Source organism: Vombatus ursinus, unplaced genomic scaffold (assembly GCF_900497805.2).
Source record: "Vombatus ursinus unplaced genomic scaffold, bare-nosed wombat genome assembly UNPS02014812.1, whole genome shotgun sequence".
NCBI classification, from domain to species: Eukaryota; Metazoa; Chordata; class Mammalia; order Diprotodontia; family Vombatidae; genus Vombatus; species Vombatus ursinus.
Window position 1 is genome coordinate 89,295,659 of NW_020954590.1, and position 20,787 is coordinate 89,316,445.

Genomic DNA, 20,787 nt, shown 5'->3' on the forward strand with positions numbered 1-20,787 from the left:
GGACAGCACTAGAAAGACCATCCTCTATTGCATTTTATAAAGACATGGCATCAGAGATAAGAAGGTGGAAGTCCTGCAGTTCTTTGTCCAACTTTGTTTTGAACAACTTGAACAAACCCATTTTACACATTTATTTATTTGTTCAACAAATATTTATTGAGCTCCTACAAAGAAATATAATTGAGAATGTCTCTAACACTTGAACCCTGAAGGAAAAGCACCATGTGAGGAGGTGATTGCATTACTGATATATTACCAAGTCTCTGGTAGGCTGTCTGTCAGCCTTACTCTGGGTTCTCAGTTGCTCATACACAAAAGAGGTAAAAACAGTTATGACTATCTTTAGTTTGCTGAGTTTAAGCCTTCAGGAGGCACAATGTGGTGAAGGCAGGAGTATGCGGGAGGATACCCAAAGTATCAATAGAGCAAATAAAATGTGTTTTGAACTGGCACTTAAAATAACTATTTTATAGTTCTTGATATTCAGTTAAAAATCAGAGTCAATGAAACAAGTTTCTGTAGATTACACTGGTTTTGATTGCACTGATGAAAGAATTCAAAAACTTTATTGACCTATAACCTGATTAGAATATGCCAGATGAGAACCAATATTGTACAGAAAGTTGTACAGAATTTTTACATAAAAAACTTTACATATCTGTACCATATACATTTTATCCATCTGAAAAAATTTTCTACATCCACTGTTAATACGGAATGCTTGACAATCTTGTCTTTTTTAAGCCATCAGAGCACAATTCACAGTATGAATACATTTCCAATAAATCTAACCATCCTCACTCAAACCATGCCAGATTTGTTACTTTAATATATTCAACATTAAATTCTGTACATAGAGTGAAATCTACATCAATACCCCCCCCAAAAAAAACAAAAGAAAAAAAATTGTGACAGCAGACACAACCCTAGACTTGTTTTTTCAGTGATTCAAGTTCCAGTCCTTGAAGGATCATATTTTAATGGCTCATGTTTAAAAGCCCTAACACAAGTATGTTACAGGTAGTTATGTCAGTAGTGATATTATTCTACCTCTGTTTTCAATAAGAGTCAGCAATGGTAGCTTCTGGGCTATAATTCCCCTCCCCCCCCCCCCCAAATTTTCACTGCACTGGGAAAAAAAAAAAGATCCCACAAAACAAAAACAAAACAAATATCAACCCAAACTTCTAGTGCATCTGATAAACAAAATATTATGGGTCTTTAGCAAATGAATAAGAAAATAAAGAAATAAAATAAACTAATGCAGGAATAACTATATAATGTTTAAGGTTTTATATTACAGACCTGCATCTCTGTACATTTTTTTTTCACAGAAGGATGATTACCAGTATCTCAGGTAGTCTGAGTGTGCAAAAATCTTCAGAATAAGAATACCATAGTTGCTAAATATCTTTTACCGTGAACAATAATTTTCTCTTTTCCCCCCAATTATAAACATTTTATCCTTCAAAATACAGCTCTCCTGAGTTGTACTTCTTGCAGAAGTTCAAGCCTTTACATATACAGTTAGTTCTTTGGGTAAATTTTACTCTTCATACTTGCCATAAACACTTGTGGCTATCCTGCTGTCTAGAACAAAGGAGGGTATCATAGCACATACTGACACACTGTGCTGAAAACAGGCTCTAAGCTCAACATGAGCCCAACAAGACAATCAGATAATCCATCAGATAACTGAAAAGGATTAGATGGAGTGTTTGTTGCAAGTCTGAGTTACAGTTCTACACGCCTGTACCATCAAACCATAGAAACATGCTGCCATACAAAGAAGGCATTTTCCAAACTGGAAACCTTAGCTCCATGGTCCTTTTAAAGAGCTGAAGGATATAAACTCTAACAGAGTAATATTGTTACCATCATTGCTTGCTTGTTCCAAGCTCTTGTTCAGGTGGTTGTGATATCTGAAAAACTACTCCAATACGAAGAAAAAACCTCCGGAGAACAGCTCGAAGTTCAGGAATCAGGTCAAATTGCATAATTTCACACAAGAGAGGGTAGTAGAATGATGCATGAGCTTTAAACTGGGGGAAAAAGGATTTTAATATTTAGCATTGCTAGGATTCAAATAGACTTATAAATGTATTTGCAAAACTAAAGATTTTAAGGACTGATGAATCTAGGTGAGAGTTGAAGAATTTACTGAATGTACAATGACAACATAGGTTGTTTTTCTTTTTTGGGGTTTTTTGTCCAACAAAATTCCTCTGCCTTTTAGGCAACTCACAAATTATAGTCCTGAGAGAGGTGCCCAGAGCACTGGGTATAAACGACATCAAAGTTAACCCTTGATTTAAATGGAAAATCATTGACTGCCTGCTACTTTCAAACAAACCTATTTCCTTCCCTGATATAGCTTACAAATGATTTTCTGTTTTGGTATAAACTCATGATAAAACTCCATGAAATCTGATTATATATTATATATTGAATAGCAACAAGCCCACAGAATTTCTTCCTCAAATTCACAATATTATCAATTTCCATAATCAAAACCAGAACCAAATACTGGTAAGAACAGCACAAAAGAAACATACTACATCTAATACTTACCCTATTGTCACTTATCTTTAGAACCTTAGTAAGGAACAAAAGCAGTAAATTAGTCCAGGCTTCTCGATGACTTTCTGATGTAAGGGTTAGGAAATAACTTAGTGCTTCACTGCAGACACTACAAAAAGAGAAGGCATAATTTACGTAAAGAATACACCACACACACACACACACACACCCGCAATAGATTGTAAGCGTCATAAATGCTTGTTGTAGAATTGAATATGAAACCAGGGAAAGGAGAAGAGATGGGGGAGAGAGGGAGAGACAGAAGAGAGAAGGAGTAAAGAAAAATCAATGTGGGCCTCATAGCCAGGAAAGCAGTGTCTACCATACAGAATGTACTCAATAAATGCTTATTGAGTAACCGACGAGTTCAAACTTTGCCTCTGACACATAACTGGCTTCATGAGCCTGGACAAGTCATTTATACTTTCAAAGCCCAGGTCAACTCTCCAAGATTATAAATTAGAAGATGCTGATCTGCTCTGGCAGACTTAAGTTCCTGAAAGGGAGCTCCTGACAGCAGTGAAATTGCAGTTTAAAAAAAAACAGGATATTGAAACTGAAGGTAAGGAGAGCAGTTTGTTTTTTGTTTTTTAAATCAATCAATGAATTAATTTTAAACAAGGAGAGCAGTTTAGCTGAACAATTTATAGTCAATTTCCATGGAATCCTAAAGATCTGACAATCAACAAGCATTTATTAAACATCTACCATATGCCAAGTATTGTGCTAGGCACTAGGTAGAAGTATTGATAAAATCAATGCAGTCATTTTTTGGGCAAGGGAGGGCCCCCGAAGGTGAGGAGATTGCTCATCTCAGGTTTCATGGAGAAGTGGCCTTTGGAGTTGACCTTTGAAAGATCTACCAGGTAGCAGTGAGGAGATGGGCATTCCAACTGTGAGCAATGAGGGACCCCCAATGCAAAGGGAGGGGACCAGTGTGACACGGGAGAAACAGCAAGGTGACCACTTTGGCTGGACACAGGAATCCTATGTCAGGAGTCTGGAAAGGTAGGTTGGCACCAGGTTTGGAAGAGCTTTAATGCTGCACAAGAGAATCTGTATTTAATTCTAGAGGTAATAAAACATGGAGTCAGTGGAGTTTACTCAGCAAGGGAGTAACATGCTTGTTTTCTGACTAGATACTTGTGTCCATACCATTTATTTTTATTTGCATGCGTATATGGTTTTAATTATGTTGAATTATTTTTTGTTTTGCATTATACCCCTCTATCTAGTCAAGATCTCCTCTGTCTCCAAAATCCTGAGTCCAGATAGGCCGAAATAGGCCCATATTACCCAGGATTACAGATAGTGGACTTCCAGTACCCCTTTTAATGAACCGTGAGCAGGAATAAGAGAAATGAGCATTATAATCCTATTCCTCACCCCATTTAACCAAGGAAAAGTGAGGGCAAGTCCCTACCACATCAGAGACGGGACCTTTCCTGTCCACAAGAAGAAAACTAAGTGGCTATCTCTGGACTTGCTTCTTCTCTTGCCGATCAGATTTATGCTTGATAAGAACTTGGAGCATCCTACCTCCCTTTTCTATGCTTTCCACCTTCTAAGTCCTCAGTTAGCTGTAAAGAATATCCTTCGATAAATCCTACTTGGATAGCTAAATTTTGAGCAAGGCTGTCTCTCCTCTTTCCTATCCTGGATGCTGATTTTCCATAAGATCATTCTTTGCTGCTACATGTAGGAGTTCAAATAGGTAAGAGAACCTGATCAATTATTTTTAATTTAAGGAAAAAATCTATAGGAACCTAGAGAAATAGCACTAATTTACCTTGAAGTGCTTACCATACTGGGTCAGTGCTAAACTTAAAAATTTTTCAGTTCAGGATGAAAAACAGTAAAAAGTCTGTTATACAGAGTTATTGCAATTCATTAAGCAACTTCTGAGTGAACTCCATGGGGGTTTCTTACTTTAAAATCTGCTATTCCCTTTGGTTTATTTAAATAAGAGGTAATTCTCTCTACAAGTAAACATTAAAACCAATGCAACAAGAACAGTTTTAAGATAAAATTTTCACATCTGGCCTGAATTTAAAATTTTTGAGTAAAGACTTTTAACTTATTGAAGATAAGCAGTAAAATAATTGAAGATTTTTCATAAATGCATGTTAGAGGCAGATTTTCAACACTAAACCTATGGAGATGGAGAGAAAATTATTACAAAATGTAATCACTGGATATTTTTCAGTGATTTTTATGTTTGCTATATTTCTAAGGAATTAAGACACATAATTACTACCAGTGTCTTACTTTAACAGCCTCTGCTGAACTTCTTCCCAAGCGCTGGTTCGGCTCTCATCCATGTACATTCGGAAAAGAATTCGTAAGCCACATGCTAGACTACTGGTCTCTTGTTTGAGAAGATTGGGCTTAGATTTCCCTTTGAAACCTGCAGGAAAGGAAAGATTGTAAAGTGTCAACTGACTTTAACAGAAAGATTTTCATTCACTAGTTTCTATAGGTCCATTTCAAAGTCCAGAGCGACTTTAGGCCCAACAAGTTTTGTGACTGAAGGAGAACAGACAGGCACAAGTGGCTTTCAGCTGTCCTAAAAAACGACCAACTGACCGGCCCCCCCAATGCAGTGAGAGCAGTAGAAAGCTATGTGCAGGAGTTATCTCTTGCAGACAGGCTCTTATGAAAAGGCCCTTTGGTTTCAGGCCTGCTGGCATCCTTCATTTTATTCTGTGCTACCTTCTGAAATTCTACCACAGAATTTCAAACCACTTTTAAAAAACAAATGGCTCAAGGATGGTCACAGGTCATTCCCACTTCTGTATGAATTAATTTACTATGACTGCTTCCAGGAACATCCTTTACCATTCCAAGAAGGTAAAAAGCATCTCTCAAAATAGACCATTAACAAATATTTGTTGGATTAAGATAAACATCAGCTAGGAAGCAGAACTGGGGATGGGAGGAGAGAGGCAGAAAAATAAGGCATCAAAGTTATTTATTTAAAAGTTGCATAGTTTGAATAGTATAGATATTCCTTTTATCGATCCAGTCTTAGGACAAGCATTATTCAGAACTGACTTAGTAGGCACTGTGCTAGCCACTGGGGATGCCAAGAAAAATGAGAAATAATCCTTGCTCTCAATGACTGACATTCTAAAAAAGGGGGAAGAGAAGACGCAAGACACACGTGTAGGCATATACAGAAGGTAACAAAGTAGACACGAGGCACCACTGGAGGAGAGAAGCTGTGAGCAGTTTGGGAGGACAAAGGAGGCCCTATGCAGATGGTGGTATTTATGCTGAATCTGGAAAGGAATGAGGGATTCCAAAATGTAGAGAAGAGGTCAACAGGGGGAAACACATCAGCTACTGGGGAACAGTCAGTACAAAAGCACATTTATGGAGATAGAGGGCAGTGGCTGAGGACTGTATGTGACTTGACAGACAAGTCTTTTGAGAGTTTCAGCTCTGGCTGAAAAATCCAACCTGGGATTAGCTTCTCTGAATTTAGTTCAGCTGGTCCTTTGGAGAAAGAGACACAATCTGTCACCAGGACCTACCTGATTGCCTTTTGCAAATAGAAGCACCACCCACAGCTCACGTTTCTACGTCATCTTTGTGTTACCAAAGCACATCAAAGGACTTTTAATGGAGACAAAAGAAAAACAGCTAGGTGGCACAGTGGATAGAGTGCTGGGCCTGGAGTCAGGAAGACTCATCTTCCTGAGGTCAAATCCAGCTCCAGACACTCAGTAGCTGTGTGACCCTGGGCAAGTCACTTAACCCTGTTTGCCCCAGTTTCCTCATCTGTAAAATGAGTTGCAGAAGGAAATGGCAAATCACTCTCAAATGGAGTTACAAAGAATTGGATACAACTAACACAACTATAAGAGAAATAACATGATTCTAATTAGTGCCAACTCCCCTCCACTGGGCAAATGTTATTCAAAAGGAAACCATCTTTTAAAAAGAAGACAGACTCATTCTTTCTTGGCTTGGTTTACTTATAGATCTTAAGTAGTAAAGGATTTCTGTGATACAGAAGGAACAAAAATTATTTTCAAAAAATAGTTAACTTGTTATAATGAATTCACATTATAAAGAGACTAGGTTCACAGAAATAGCAAAAAGTACAAAAATTATTTGTATTTTGTAAGGCCAGAAGATTTCCCTTCCTAATTATGTTTTTCATACTGAGAGTTGTTTGCATTTCCTGTGTGTGCACATAACAATGTGTGGTTGTGGATGTGTTTCATATATAGTAGCAACTAAACTGGCGAAGACACTAAAATGTTAGACCATACTACTGAAGTTATTACTACCAAAAAAAGGCAATTGAGAAAATAGGCATATTTTTAAAGAGCTTCTTGTACACAATATGGTTAGAATTGGCTTTCTAATCTATTCTGATATCCTTTCCCATTTTATGGGTGTTTACTTCATCCACAATTATGATCACTGAATTGTGTATTTCCCTCCATACTGGCCTCATATGTTTTTTCCCCTTTGATGCCTACCTCTCTCCAAATAAGGTGATGACAGAAGTATGCTTAACACTAGTCTCACACACACACACCCCCAGTCTGTTTCCATTCCTCTGCTCTTTTTTCTTCCCCTTGGTTCACCAGCATCACATAATTTTACTCTTTCCTTCAAGATCCACCATCTGATCCCTAGGAGTTTTAATTTTTTTGTAATGACTCGGATCCTATCCTGCCTCAATCCTCCCGACCCCCAACATATCCTTATCTATTTCACTGGTGAGTTGAAGGTATTTCTATACTAAACTCTTGTGGGTATATGTGTATCTATGTGCATGTGTATAAGTTGAGACAAGTTCAGATGAACAATCCCATTTCCCCTGTTCCTCTATCTTTATATACTCATTTCTCATATCTTGATTATATTATATAGCAAATTCTCTCCCTTTCTTTCCTAATACATTCCCTATTCCCTTCTTCTTTTCACTTAAGACCATCAAAACAGAACAAAAACCACCCTCTGTCATAACTGTATTCTGTTCTCTAATTAGAATATAAGTACTTTTTTTTACATTCTTTTCAAAATTTACTTATTTTTCATTTTCAACACTCATTTTTATAAGATTTTGAGTTCTAAATTTCCCCCCTCCCCAAGACAGCATGCAATCTGATAAGCCTATACATGTAAGATCATATTGAACATATTTCCACATTAGTCATGCTGTGAAAGAAGAATCAGAGCAAAAGGGAAAAACCATGAGAAAGAAAAATAACAACAACAAAAGAAAGTGAAAATAGTCTGCTTCGATCTGCATTCAGACTCCATAGTTCTTTCTCTGGATGTGGATAGCATTCTTTTGGAGATGTCTCAGATCTTGGCATGGCTCAGAAGAGCTAAGGCGAACAAAAGTCAGTCATCACACAATGTGGCTGCTTCTGTGTACAGTGTTCTCTTGGTTCTCCTCACTTCACTCAGCATGCAAGTCTTTCCAGGAATTTCTGAAGTCTGCCTGCTCACCATTTCTTATGGAACAACAGTATTCCATTACATCCATATACCACAACTTGTTCAGCCATTTCCCAATTGATGGGCATCCCCTCAATTTCCAATTCTTTGCTACCACAAAAAGAGCTGCTATGAATATTTTTGTACATGTGGATCCTTTTCCCTTTTTTTATGATCTTTTTGGGATACAAACCTTGGAGTGGTATTGGTGGGTCAAAGGGTATGCATAGTTTTATAGCCCTTTGGGCGTAGTTCCAAATTGCCCTCCAGAATGGTTGAATCAGTTCACAACTCCACCAACAGTGCATTAGTGTCCCAATTTTCCCACATCTTCTCCAATATTTATCATTTTCCTATTTTGTCAAGTTAGCCAATCTGATAGGTATAATGTGGTACCTCAGAGTTGTTTTAGTTTGCATTTCTCTCAATAGTGATGTAGAGCATTCTTTCATATGACTATATATAGACAGCTTTAATTTCTTCTTCTGAAAACTGTCTGTTCATATCCTTTGACCATTTATCAATTGGGGAATGACTTGTATTCTTACAGACTTGACTCAGTTCTCTATATATTTTAGAAATGAGGCCTTTATTAGAGACATTGGCTCTAAAAATTGTTTCCCAGCTTTCTGTTTCCCTTCTAATCTTTGTTGCATTGGCTTTGTTTGTGCAAAAACTTTTTAATTTAATATAATCAAAATTATCCATTTTACATTTCATAATGTTCTCTATCTCTTGTTTGGTCATAAATTCTTCCCTTCTCCACAGATCTGACAAGTAAGCTATTCCTTGCTCTCCTAATCTGCTTATAGTTTTGCCCTTTGTGTCTAAATCGTGTACCCATTTTGACCTTAGAATGTAAGTACTTTATCATGATATATCCCTCTCCAAATGCTCAAATGTATTTCTCTTTCTAGTTTTTCTCTTGACTCTGTCTCAAAATCCAGTGCTCAAAACATGAAGAAGAAAATGAAAAGCAATTAACTGTCAGTTGAATTCATTAGCATAAAAGTTGCTTTTTAAAGGTTTTTTTTTTTTTTATCAAATGAAACAAAGAACTGACAGCAATACAGCACAACAGCACACTCACAAACGTGTTTAAATACATGTTTAAGGGATCAAAAGAAAAAAATGTAGAGTGAATTCACGAATTCATGAAAATGAATTCATTACTTTTCTGGGCTCTAGCTAATGCTAGAGAAACATACAGTAAAAGCATTAAAATCAATATGGAAGCAAGTATAAGAAACAATGACATAGTCTTTCAAAATCACTGTAAAAAACTTCAAGAACCTACCTGCTTTCCAGAGAGCAGTTCTCTGTTCATTGTTTGAATTAAATGCCTTGGCAAATCTATGGGATTCTAACAAACAGTCCAGTAACTTAAAAAGCTGTTGTGAAGTTAAAAAGCGGTACATTCCTTGGTCTTGAGTATCAACTCTAACATCAAAGTCCACTGCATCTCTCTTTCAAAGACCAAAATAATAACAAAAACATAAAAAAATTCATTAGTAAATTTCAAACTCATTCTTCACCACATACTGTTTTTAATACTTTCCAAAATATAGAAAATTTTTGCCAATAATTTCAGTGATTAAAAACGTACACCACTTTTATTGCTTTGTAAATTTTGCTTTCAAGAAACAAATTCTCTGAAGAATGCCCTGTCATAAACTTTCTGGCCCCCTTTCCCCAAACACACACACTGCATCCTGGGACCTGGGTAGAAAAGGTTTACACTGATAGAGAAGAAACAATTACTTTTCACAGCTACATGATATGTTTTAATATCCCTAGAACCTGTCAAAGATATCTGGAAAGAATTTAAATTAATTTAATAGGTCCTTTGATTACTACTTTGAAAACCAATAATTAACTTACAAAAAATTAAACATTACAGCAGAAATTTTAGCCTTTTGAAAATTGAAGTCACATATATAAATATATATGACTTCAATTTTTAATGTATATATACTACTCAATCAGTCAATAAGCATCTATTAAGCACTTATTTATGTATTAGGTACTATTAAATAGTGGAGATACAAAGAAAAGCAAAAGTACAGATGACATATGCACACACAAGATGTAAATAGCTTAGATGGGAGATAATCTCAGAGCAAAGGCATCAGTGTGTATGTGTGTGTGTCTCTACATTTAAGTCTAGGTCGTGTGTGTGTGTGTGTGTGTGTGTGTGTGTGTGTGTGTGTGTGTCTGTCTACATTTAAGTATAGGTCCAGGTCTATCAGAAACAGAAGCAAAGAATCACAGCAAGAAATGAGACCGTTCCAGGCATGGAAGGACAATCAGTGAAAAGGCACCAAGTCTGAATAAGGAACGTCCTGTGCAAGGAACAGCAAGTAGGTCAGTGTAGGTGCATCACAGACTACATGAAGGGGAGTAAGGTGTTAAGATGACTGGAAAGGCAGGAAGATCCAAGGCTACGAATGGCTTTAAATGCATAACAGAACATTTTATATTTATCTTGGAGGTATTTCGGTAGCCACGGGAGTCTACTGAATTGGGGAAGTAGGGTGACATGCTCAGGTCTGTGCCTAAGGAAAATCACTTTGGCAGCTGAGTGAAGGACAGATTTGAATGTGGAGAAACTTGAGGCAGGGAGACCAACCAGAAGGCTACTGCAGTAGCACAGGCTGAGAGGTGATGAGGACCTGTAGGCTACTTGCTGTGGGAGTGAAGAGAACGGGACCTATAAGAGAGATGTGTCCAAGTAGAAATGATGAAAATTGACAACAGAATGGATATGGGAAGTAAGTACAAGTGAGGACTTGAGAATGACACTGATTGAAAGCCCAAGTGACTGGGGTGATTCCAGTGGTCCCCTCAACAGTACCAGGGAAGTAGGGAAGAAGGGGGGAGAAGGGACTGGGTGAAAGTTTTGCAAGTTTTACAGTACATCCAGTTCAAGATGTCCAAAAGGTGGTTTGTGATGGGGGAGCTCAAAAGATTTGGAAATATCTGTACAGCAATAGCAGTTTGTACAGTTAATCATAATTTCTTAAAATATCTTCAAGACTGAGTTCAAATCCCACTTTTTTGCAGGAGGCCTTTTCAAGCTCCCCTTCCTTCTTTCTGAGATTATGTTTCATCTACTCTGTATATATTTTGTATGAAACAGTTATTTCAATGCTCTCTCCCCCATCAGAATGTGAGCTCCTTGATGGCTGTGACTTTTCTGGCTTTTCTTTGTATCCTTAGCACTTAGAACAGTGCTTGCCACAGTAATAAGTGTAGCAGTAACAAGTGCCACTACTAGTAAGTGCTTAATAAACGCTTGTTGACCAACAAAATTTACATATTAACATCATGAATCTAGATAACACCTCTTTCAAATATCAGCAAGGAAGTAAAGATGAAAGCTTTCATAAATCTAGTTACCTGTGCTGCTGCAAGATTTTCTGCATCTTCTTTTTTACTAGTTGCTGGGAAAAACACAATGTTGTCTATAGTCTGGATGAGTTCTAACTGTACAACACATTTAATCAATAGGGCAGCAAACAATTTCTGTTCTGGAAATTCTGTAAAGGAAAACAAACAATTATTTTGAGATACTTTAAAAAGTCCTCCATAGTACAAAAACACAAGAAAAACTTTGCTATGACATAAGAATGTGGTCATGGAATAATGAAGCACTGTGGTACTGACTAGTACAGAAAAACTGCATATTATTTATTAAAGTGGGACTTAAGAGACTGAACAATTAGACAGACCAAGAACAAATATATTATCATTTTACAAAGTTAATAATAGGAGACAGTCCAACTAAGAATGTATGACATGATCAAATAACTAAGTCTTAACAGAATATTATATGAAGTCCATTATCAGTTTAAAAAAAAAAACCTCTCTTCTAAAACCTCACTCAGCTGTGTCTCATCATAGGTATGAGGTGTTCTTGGACTTTCAAAAGCTACATTAGTGGAATGCAAACTCTTGCTTGAGGATCAGCTGAATTAAATTCAAGAACATTCATCATGAAAAAGAGTTTCCAAGCGATGAATTTTTTTGCATTAAGCAACTTAAAAGGATGGGGCTTGGAGGGGAAAAACAGGCGGACAGGGACAAAATATCAGACTGTCCTTCTTCCCCAATGACCAAGAGCTTAAGTGAACTGCCCACGATCACACAGGGATTAAACAGAAAAGTTAAGATTTAGGCTCTCTGACTTCAAATACACTCCTCTGTCCATTGTGCCATACTGTCTCTCAGACATAGGCTTTTAACTACATTCACATCAGGTCACACATATGGGCCTATTGGATCCTTTTCTGTGTCAATAATTTCCTAAGCCTTTCTTTTCCTAAAGAAACACCAAGAAAGGAGAGATTCTGCAGGGTAAGTAGAAAAGGTAGAGAAAAGAGGACATGGTGATTAAAGAAAAAGAAAAAGAAAAAGGCATTCCAGTTCCTCAAGTTTAAGAAGGAACTTGGGTAATTTAATTGTTACAGGCTATTAAAACAGTGAGGGTCAAAGGTAAGTTTGAAGGGCCTACAATAAAACTAAGGAAATTAGTATTTCAATGCTAATTAGCAAATATCTCAGCACAATATTTCCTCTAAGGGTCAGGGTATGGGTTTTACCAAGTGAGAGTATACTCTGCTACCAAACCAAGGACTGAAGAGGTGTCAGAGATAACTGAAAAATCAAAAGGAACTTTGGAATAAGGAAAGGGTTGTGTGAGAGTGGAGGTCAGGTTGAAGAACACTTAGGGAAACAAAATTTGACTCAGTCAAGGAGGGGAGCAGAATAGGGAACAGGACTTCTCTTGGCATGGATAAGTTGAACTACGGATCAGCACTCAGATTTTATGATGTGCCATAAAGACATAAGGGATCATGAACACATCAGAAAACAGGAACCAAAAAGATCATGAAAGGCTGGGAAAACTGAGCTGAATGTAATAGGGATAAACACAAAGTTTTATACTTGTATTTAAAAAAAATCACCTTTACTAGTAGAAGGGAGAAGACTCACCTAGCAGTGGTAGTTCACGTGAAAAAGATTTGAGAGGTGGGAGAGAATATGAGGTGTTAGTGGACTACAAATTCAATACAAATTAACAATGGGCCACGGCAGCCAAAAAAGCCAATGAGATTTTGACCTTTATGAAGAAAAATGCAAGGTCTAAGACTCAGGGATAGTAGTCCTGTTATAGTTAGCCCCGGTCAGACAATATGTGGAGTACTGTGTTTAGCTCTGGGTGCTAAACCATAAACGAAACATTTTACGAAATCCCTACTTCTCATGTTGCACAACATGTTGCATGTTGGAGCAATTCATGAGATCATAATCGTGGAGATGGAAGGAACTTAGGGGCCACTCAGTCCAACCCCTTCATTTTATAGATGAGGAAACTGAGGCACAGAGCAGCTGACTGACTTGTCCAGAGTCACAAAGCTAATACGTATTTGAGATGGGATTTGAACTCAGGACTTCCTAATTCCAGGTCCAGAGCTCTATCTATTCTGTCGTGTTGCCTCTAATGATTCAACAGATATTTGCTCATTTGAATGAACAGTAAGACAAGTACTAAAATTTCATGTCAAACAGCATATTAGATTAGAACCACTAACAAATAAAATTTTATTCTATTTAAGAAAAATTTTACTTTCTTAACCCATACTGTTTATTAATTTTTACATGTGACAGGATGACACTTTTAAATTTAAGAAATAGGGGCAGCTATGTGGCACAGTGGATAGAGCACTGGCCCTGGAATCAGGAGGACCTGAGGTCAAATCCAGCCTCAGACACATAACACTAGCTGTGGGACTCTGGGCAAGTCACCTAACTCGAACTGCCTCACAAAAAAAAAAAAATTAAGAAATAACTTACTTGCTGACAGCTTTGTTTTGTTGGCTTCCTCATTCACAACAGACCCCACAGGGGACTGTGTCTGGTATCTGTTGTCTACAGATCTTGGTTGGAGAGAATCATGTATATCTACTGATTTCTGTGATATTGTATCCTAAATAAAATAAAAAGTTCATTCAAGGGCACTGAAAAATGTTCACAGACAAGATTATTTTTTGTGAGTGGCATATAAAATCTGTGGCATGGGAGTTATTTCACTGTTCTTATGGCTTTTTAGCATACAGACATTTGTTAATCCCTCTGTTGAGTATCCAGGCCCCACTCTGATTCTGGTTTAGGATAACACAAGTGTCAGTTCTATGTCTGTTAAGAAAGCAACTTTTAAAAAACAGCCAACTTGATACAGACTACTTATAGAAAAACATTCCTATCTGTGGTATCTTTTCTCATTACCCAATTCCCAGTTTATTTGGTTGTCTTGAGCCATCATTTGCTCGGTGCTCAGGGAATAGGTGACACTTGTAACATCAATAAAGCAGTAAAACAATGTCACCACAAAGGATGCTCAAAAAACAAAACAAAACAAAACAAAACATTCTAAACCCAAGTTAGCACAATTTTTAGATTATCTTCTATTTGAATGAAATGTATTAATATGAATCCAGAACTAAATTCAACCAAATTTAATTATTTCTTGGGAAAATTCTTCAAGTCCTTCCAAAAAACTTCCTGTTCAATTTCTCTTTTGGTACAAAAGCTTCTTTATTTTTGCTCTTATTTTTACTTTGGTTTCCATCAGAAACACTAACATTTAGCAAAATGACTCATTTTACTGCCGTAGGATACTCCTCTAATGGTTTCAAGAAGCAGGAACATAATCAACGTGCCAGGAAAGAAAGGAAAGAGCCTATATGAGGGAGCCAGGTGGTGAAGTGAATACAGTGCTGGGTCTTGAGTCAGAAAGACCTGAGTTCAAATCTAGCCTCAGACCCTTATCAGTTGGGTCTAGACTGGGCAAGTCAGTTATTTAGCCTGTCTGTTTCAATTTACCCATCAATAAAATGAGGATACTAATTATGGCACCTACCTCTGAGGGTTGTTATGAGAGTAAATGAGATAACATATGTTAAAGCACTTTGCAAACCTTAAAGCACTTTATAAATGATGATAATGATTAAACAATCATTTAATATGAAACAGCTTAGTTTTGGATGTACAAGTGTCAAATGAGAAAAAAAATCAAACAAATTAATTGGTAAAGAATTACTTATAAAACGAATGCATAAGACTGTGATGGGCCTTTCTTTCCTAAAATAAATAATAATGACAAACCTCTCCTCTGTTAGTAGGAGTGGCAGGAAAGGGGCAGTTTTGTAAGTCCTCACACCATGGCTCACCAGCTGGGCTGGGTCCGTTATGATCAGAGAGATGGAAGATTCTTGAGGCCAAGTCAAAGAGTCCTGGCCAGAAAAAAAAGTCCGATACTAAATCTGAAGATCTTGGCATTTGGAAAAGAGCACCACTTCTCATTTCTCAAGCTAATTTCCATCCACTGTTAAGTGATTACTATTATGTCAGGCCCTGTGCTAAGCCCTGGGGACACAAATACAAGCAGAAAAAAAGACAGCCCTTGCCCTCAAAGGACTTAATTCTAATGGGAAAAGACAACAAATAAAAGGAAACTGAAGAGAATGGGCACAGGAGGGCGAGGAAGGCACTTGGTGGAATGGATGAGGCCCTGGGAGAGAAAATTCAATTGCAGCCTTAAGAGGGATGAAGAAATGGAGTCTCCTCTCTCTTCCCTCACCCCTAACTGTTTCCCTTTCAGAGGCGTGGCTGAAATAGATTTTATTCCATGGTCAGGCACATGGGGGCCACATTGAGAGCTGGCTTGTCCTTTCATCCAAAACCCATAAGACATGACTGAGTCTCTTCAGCCAATCCCAATATACTTTCTGTATAGCCACCATTTCATTCCCTTTCATTCAACGGTTGGAAGTTTTGTATTCTTTCCAAACTGGATTAATTTGCTCATTGTTTGCTCTTAGTACAATGCTCTTAATTGACTGTTTGATTCAACAGGGATGTTCTCATTCAACAAAGATATTAGGACTAGAGCATTTTGTTAGTTATTTTAAAAGAGGCAAAATGATTCATTCAAAATTGATTCAACTGAACACCATTCTTAAACTTACATGTGGTGTGTTGTTTATCCCCAATAGAATGTAAAGTCCTTGAAGGCAAAGACTTTTTCATTCTCATATCGCTAGCTAGCACAGTGCTTGGCACATAGCAGAAGCTTAATAAAATGCTTGTTGATTGATGAATAGCTGAATAATTAGGTTGGTAGTTTACTGTAATGGTCTAAAATTTTACCTTTTGGATGAAAGTTTAAATCCTAGAACTCTTACAGAAACAACCATTATAAAACGAAAAAGTATGCAGTTATCTTTATACCAATACACTTCTATTATTTTAGAACTATGTATTCAGGCTTGTTTAGGTTAATTTATCTAATCCAAATAGGGATTATTTCATTCTTTGTATTCGGATCCCCAGAAGCTGGCACAGTGCCTGACCCACAACAGCAACTTAATGAAGCTTGTTGATTAAAGGCTTAGGTATATAATTTACAGTAATGGCTAAAAATCTACCTTTCCAATTAAAATTTAAAATCTTGAAAACCCATGTAGAAACAATCATTACAAAATGAAATGAGTATTTAAGCTCTCCCTACACACCCATAAATTTCTATTCTTTTAGAACCATATAAGAAACAACTAGGTTAATTAATCCAATCCAAACTGGTATTGTTTTATTTTTTGTATTCCTATTTCCAGTGCCTAATATAGTAGCTGGCACTGTAACAGTAATGATAATAATTAACAACAAAGACAACAATGATAGGTAGCACTTCTATGTAGCACTTTAAAGTTTGCAATGGGCTTTGTAATTATTAACTCTTTTTTTCCTGGGAAGTATATGCTATTATTATCATCACCGTGAGGCCCAGAGCAGTTAAGGGACTTACACAGTGTCACACAGCTTGTGTTTGTGGCCTGACTTGAACTCCAAGTCCAACACTATCTAGAGTGTAACTCTGCAGCCTAATATTAATAAGTGCATAGCAGGTAAGTGATAATTGATTTCTTGATTTTAAAAGTATTTTCATAGGAGAAATTAAAATCAATTAGGATAAACAAAGATTTATATTCTCATAATATACCGTTGTTAGAGTGTAACTTCTGTATAGTTTTTTTTTTTTAACGAGAGGGAGAGATTTATTTTTTCTGTTTGCTTTAGAATAACTATTTGAAATCACACACATACACACCCTTGCATATCCTTATGCCCTTTGGCTAACTGAATTACAGGACTTAGAGATGGAAAGGTCCTTACGTTGATTTTATAAATGAGGAAACTAAGGTTCAGAGAGGGGAATGATTTGTTCAACGTTCCAAAAGTTAAAAGAATCAGGATTCAAACACAGGCTACCCGCTCTAATGTTTCTTCTGCTGTCCAATGCTGACAACAGTTCTGAAGGCAGTGACCCTGCCCTGCCCTGGCCGTGCTCACACCCCAGAAGTGTCACACAGTGAATGAAGAAGAGGCCTCTTGAGTGCCCAACCAGAATGGACAGAGTGGGGAAAGAGAAGAGTGAACATCATCTACAAAAGGCTAGTACTTCTGGTGAAAGGAGAGAACGAACAATGAAGAGAAACAGAGATGGGCCGAGAAGCAGACACAGCTATGATCAGACACTTCAGCAACAGAAGAGAATAAGAGCACACAGTGGCTCTGCACTTTGAGGGAGCAAACATCCTACACGTAAGAATATAAAATAAAGCTATGATTTGGCACATAATGAAACAAAAAATCATAACTGATAGCTGTACTTTATGTCATAAAACTTACCAACTGTTTTTCACTCACAGCAGAGGGAGATGCTGGAGCAGTTTCTCCACTACTGGGCCGCCAAGTCAGGAGCCTTCAAAATACCAGAAATATATACATCGCCGGGTGTGACACATCACATAGGTTTTGATATAGGCAAAACAAGTCCTAAGGTTTTTCTTTTAAAAATGATAGTCTATACTAGTCATGCTATTGCTAGGCATTTTTAAGCAAATAACTGGTAATTACTCAAAACATGGGTTTCTAAAAACCAATTCAGCATTATTTTATTTAAAATATAACTTTGACATCAACTTTATACAATTAAAAAAAATTTCCCCCAAATAGAAGGCAAATTCTTAAACTAATCCAAGTATTACTTTAACACTTCAAAGATTTGTAATTTATTCTGTATGAACACTGCTTCCACTAACACAAACTATTATTTCTCTTCAACTCAGAATTTGGTCTTCCAGCACTAGGCCCAAAAGAAAATGCAGTGCCCTGCAACCAACACGATAATGAACCCCTCTGAATTTAGTTAGGCTTATCCTTAGATATCAGACATAGTCTTTCACTGATTGAAGACTTTCCAGCTTGGTATAGGATTTGCTATACTGCTTTGTCTATCCCAGACATAACCTTCGAAAACCCAGAGCCATCCCCTTGCCACGAAGAGGCATAACAGTAGGGTTTTAGTAAAGGAATCGGAATAATAATGTAAAAAGAAATTTTTCCAAAGTAAGGCTTATAAAGTTCAAAACATGACTGTGTAGGCAAGCCTAATGCCAAGTCATGCCAGGGAGGTCCCAGCATTTGGTAGAGTAGTAGCAAAGGTCCCAGACCAAACTGGAACAATTTTAGAGTACCAAGTCAGAATTAATTGATAGTAAGGCCTGGTCTGAGTGTCAGTCTCTTAGAAATACTCTAAATACTCAAAACCAGATTACCACTTGGGAACATACTTAGTCATCTTTAAAGGCTAGAAACTACAATATGTGAGGGCACCTGACCCAGAACACATCTTTTAGGAATCTGTAACAGAGATCATAAGAAATTCTGTAACATATAACTCTTTCTCAAAGGGATAAGAAAACTTCTCTCTTCTGCCTCTCCCAGGGCTTCTAACATAGCCTTAGATTACATTGCCACAGAAAGCAGAGGGCACATTAATGAAACAATCATCTTAAGGCTAGTCTACCTCTACAGCTCCAGAAACAAATAGATGATTTCACTTTCCTTGTCAGGGGTCTCCTGTTAGAGGGCCTACCAAAAGAAAGCTAATCAAATCTTGTTTCTGCAAAGACCCACATCTCACACTGTATTTCAAAGATAAGGTCAAAATGAGTATATGATTTAGACAAAAAAGGGGATATCGTGGAAAAATTTACCTGTCAGATCTACATGTAAGGGGAGACTTTATGACCAAACAAGAGATAGAAAGGATCACAGGAGGCAAAATGGATGATTTTGATTATATGAAATTAAAAAGTTTTTGCACAAAAAAAACCAATGAAGCCAAAATTAGAAGGATAGTAGGAAATTAGGAAAAAAAATTTTTTTTTTACAACACGTTTCTCTGATAAAGGCCTCACTTCTGAAACACAAAGGGAATGGAGCCAAATTTATTAAATATAAGAGTCATCCCCCAATTGACAAATGGTCAAAGTACATGAACAGGCAGTTTGCAGAAGAAGAAATCAAAGCTATCAATGAAAAAATGCTCTAAATCACTATTGATTAGAGAAAAGCAAATTAAAACAACCCGGAGATACCACCTTACACCTATCAGATTGACTAAGATGACAAAAAAAGAAAATGACATGCTGGAGGGAATGTAGAAAAACAGGTACATTAATGCACTGCTGGTGGAGCTGTAAGCTGGTTGTACCATTCTGAAGAACAGTTTGGAGCTATGTCCAATGGGCTATAAAACTGTACATATCCTTTGACCCAGCAATACCACTAATAGGTCTGTATCCCAAAGAGATCGATGAAAAAGGAAAAGGACCTATATGTACAAAAATATTTACAGCAGCTCTTCTAGTGGCAGCAAAGAATTGGAAATTGAGGGGATGCCCATCAATTAGGGAATGGCTGAACAAGTTGTATTATATGATTGTGATGAAGTACTACTGTGCTGTAAGAAATGACAAAAGGGATGGTTTCAGAAAAAATGTGGGAAGACTTATATATATATATATATATATATATGAGCTGATACAAAGTGAAGTGAGCAGAACCAGGAGAACAATCTATATAGTAAATATAAGGAAAATTAACTGTGAAAGACTTAGCTAATTTAATCAATTCAATGATCCAAGGCAATTTCCAAAGGACTCACAAAGAAAAATGCTACGTATATCTAGAGAGAGAGAACTGATGGAACTCTGAGTGCAGACTGAAACATAGCTTTTCCACTTACTTTATTTTTCTTGCTAAAAAAAAAAAAGTTAATAAAGAAATGTTTTATTACATGACTTCACATGTATAATTGGTATAAGGCTTGCCTTCTCAATGGGTGGAGGAGGGGTTACAGAGAGAGAACTGGGAACTCAAAATTTTAAAAAATGAATGTCAAAATAAAGTATAATTATTTTTGAAAATCTTGTTTCTGGAAAGATATCCAGTTGCACTTACTGGAGATGTTATTGCACATACACTTCACTAGAAAACTGAAGTAGGCAAAGCCCCCAACCTGATACCTCTTATGTTTTCTAAAGTATAAAAAAGCAGCTTTAATTAAGCTTAATGTCTCAGTTCTACCAAGAATAAAAGAAATAATTCATAAACAATAATGCAGATCTGTCACTTTTGGTAAAGCTGAACAACTTAAAATGGGCAAAATAAATTTAAAATAACTAAATTTCTTTAGTAAAAAAAGTTAGTCATACACAGTGCAACCTTTTATCAGGGTCGATTTTTTCAGATAAGTTATTTTCAAATATATATGAAAGGTAATCTTCAGTGTTATTCTAATTCTAGTACTTAATATCATGGCCAGTTTCTGTCATA

At 36.8% G+C, this 20,787-nt stretch overlaps 1 protein-coding gene across 1 annotated transcript in view; it reads right to left on the bottom strand.

The window, feature by feature from the left end:
* Positions 1-1,141: 1,141 nt before the first annotated feature.
* LOC114053877 (brefeldin A-inhibited guanine nucleotide-exchange protein 1) overlaps positions 1,142-20,787 on the bottom strand; it is a 152,101-nt gene continuing 132,455 nt past the window's right edge. Inside the window, exons 33-39 of the mRNA XM_027876985.1 lie at positions 17,794-17,866; positions 13,900-14,032; positions 11,443-11,582; positions 9,341-9,509; positions 4,849-4,987; positions 2,572-2,689; positions 1,142-2,042 (exon numbers count right to left, since the gene is read on the bottom strand). Of these exons, the coding sequence (XP_027732786.1) occupies positions 1,878-2,042; positions 2,572-2,689; positions 4,849-4,987; positions 9,341-9,509; positions 11,443-11,582; positions 13,900-14,032; positions 17,794-17,866 (937 nt within the window). The 3' untranslated portion in view covers positions 1,142-1,877. The remainder of the gene's footprint in view (positions 2,043-2,571; positions 2,690-4,848; positions 4,988-9,340; positions 9,510-11,442; positions 11,583-13,899; positions 14,033-17,793; positions 17,867-20,787) is intronic.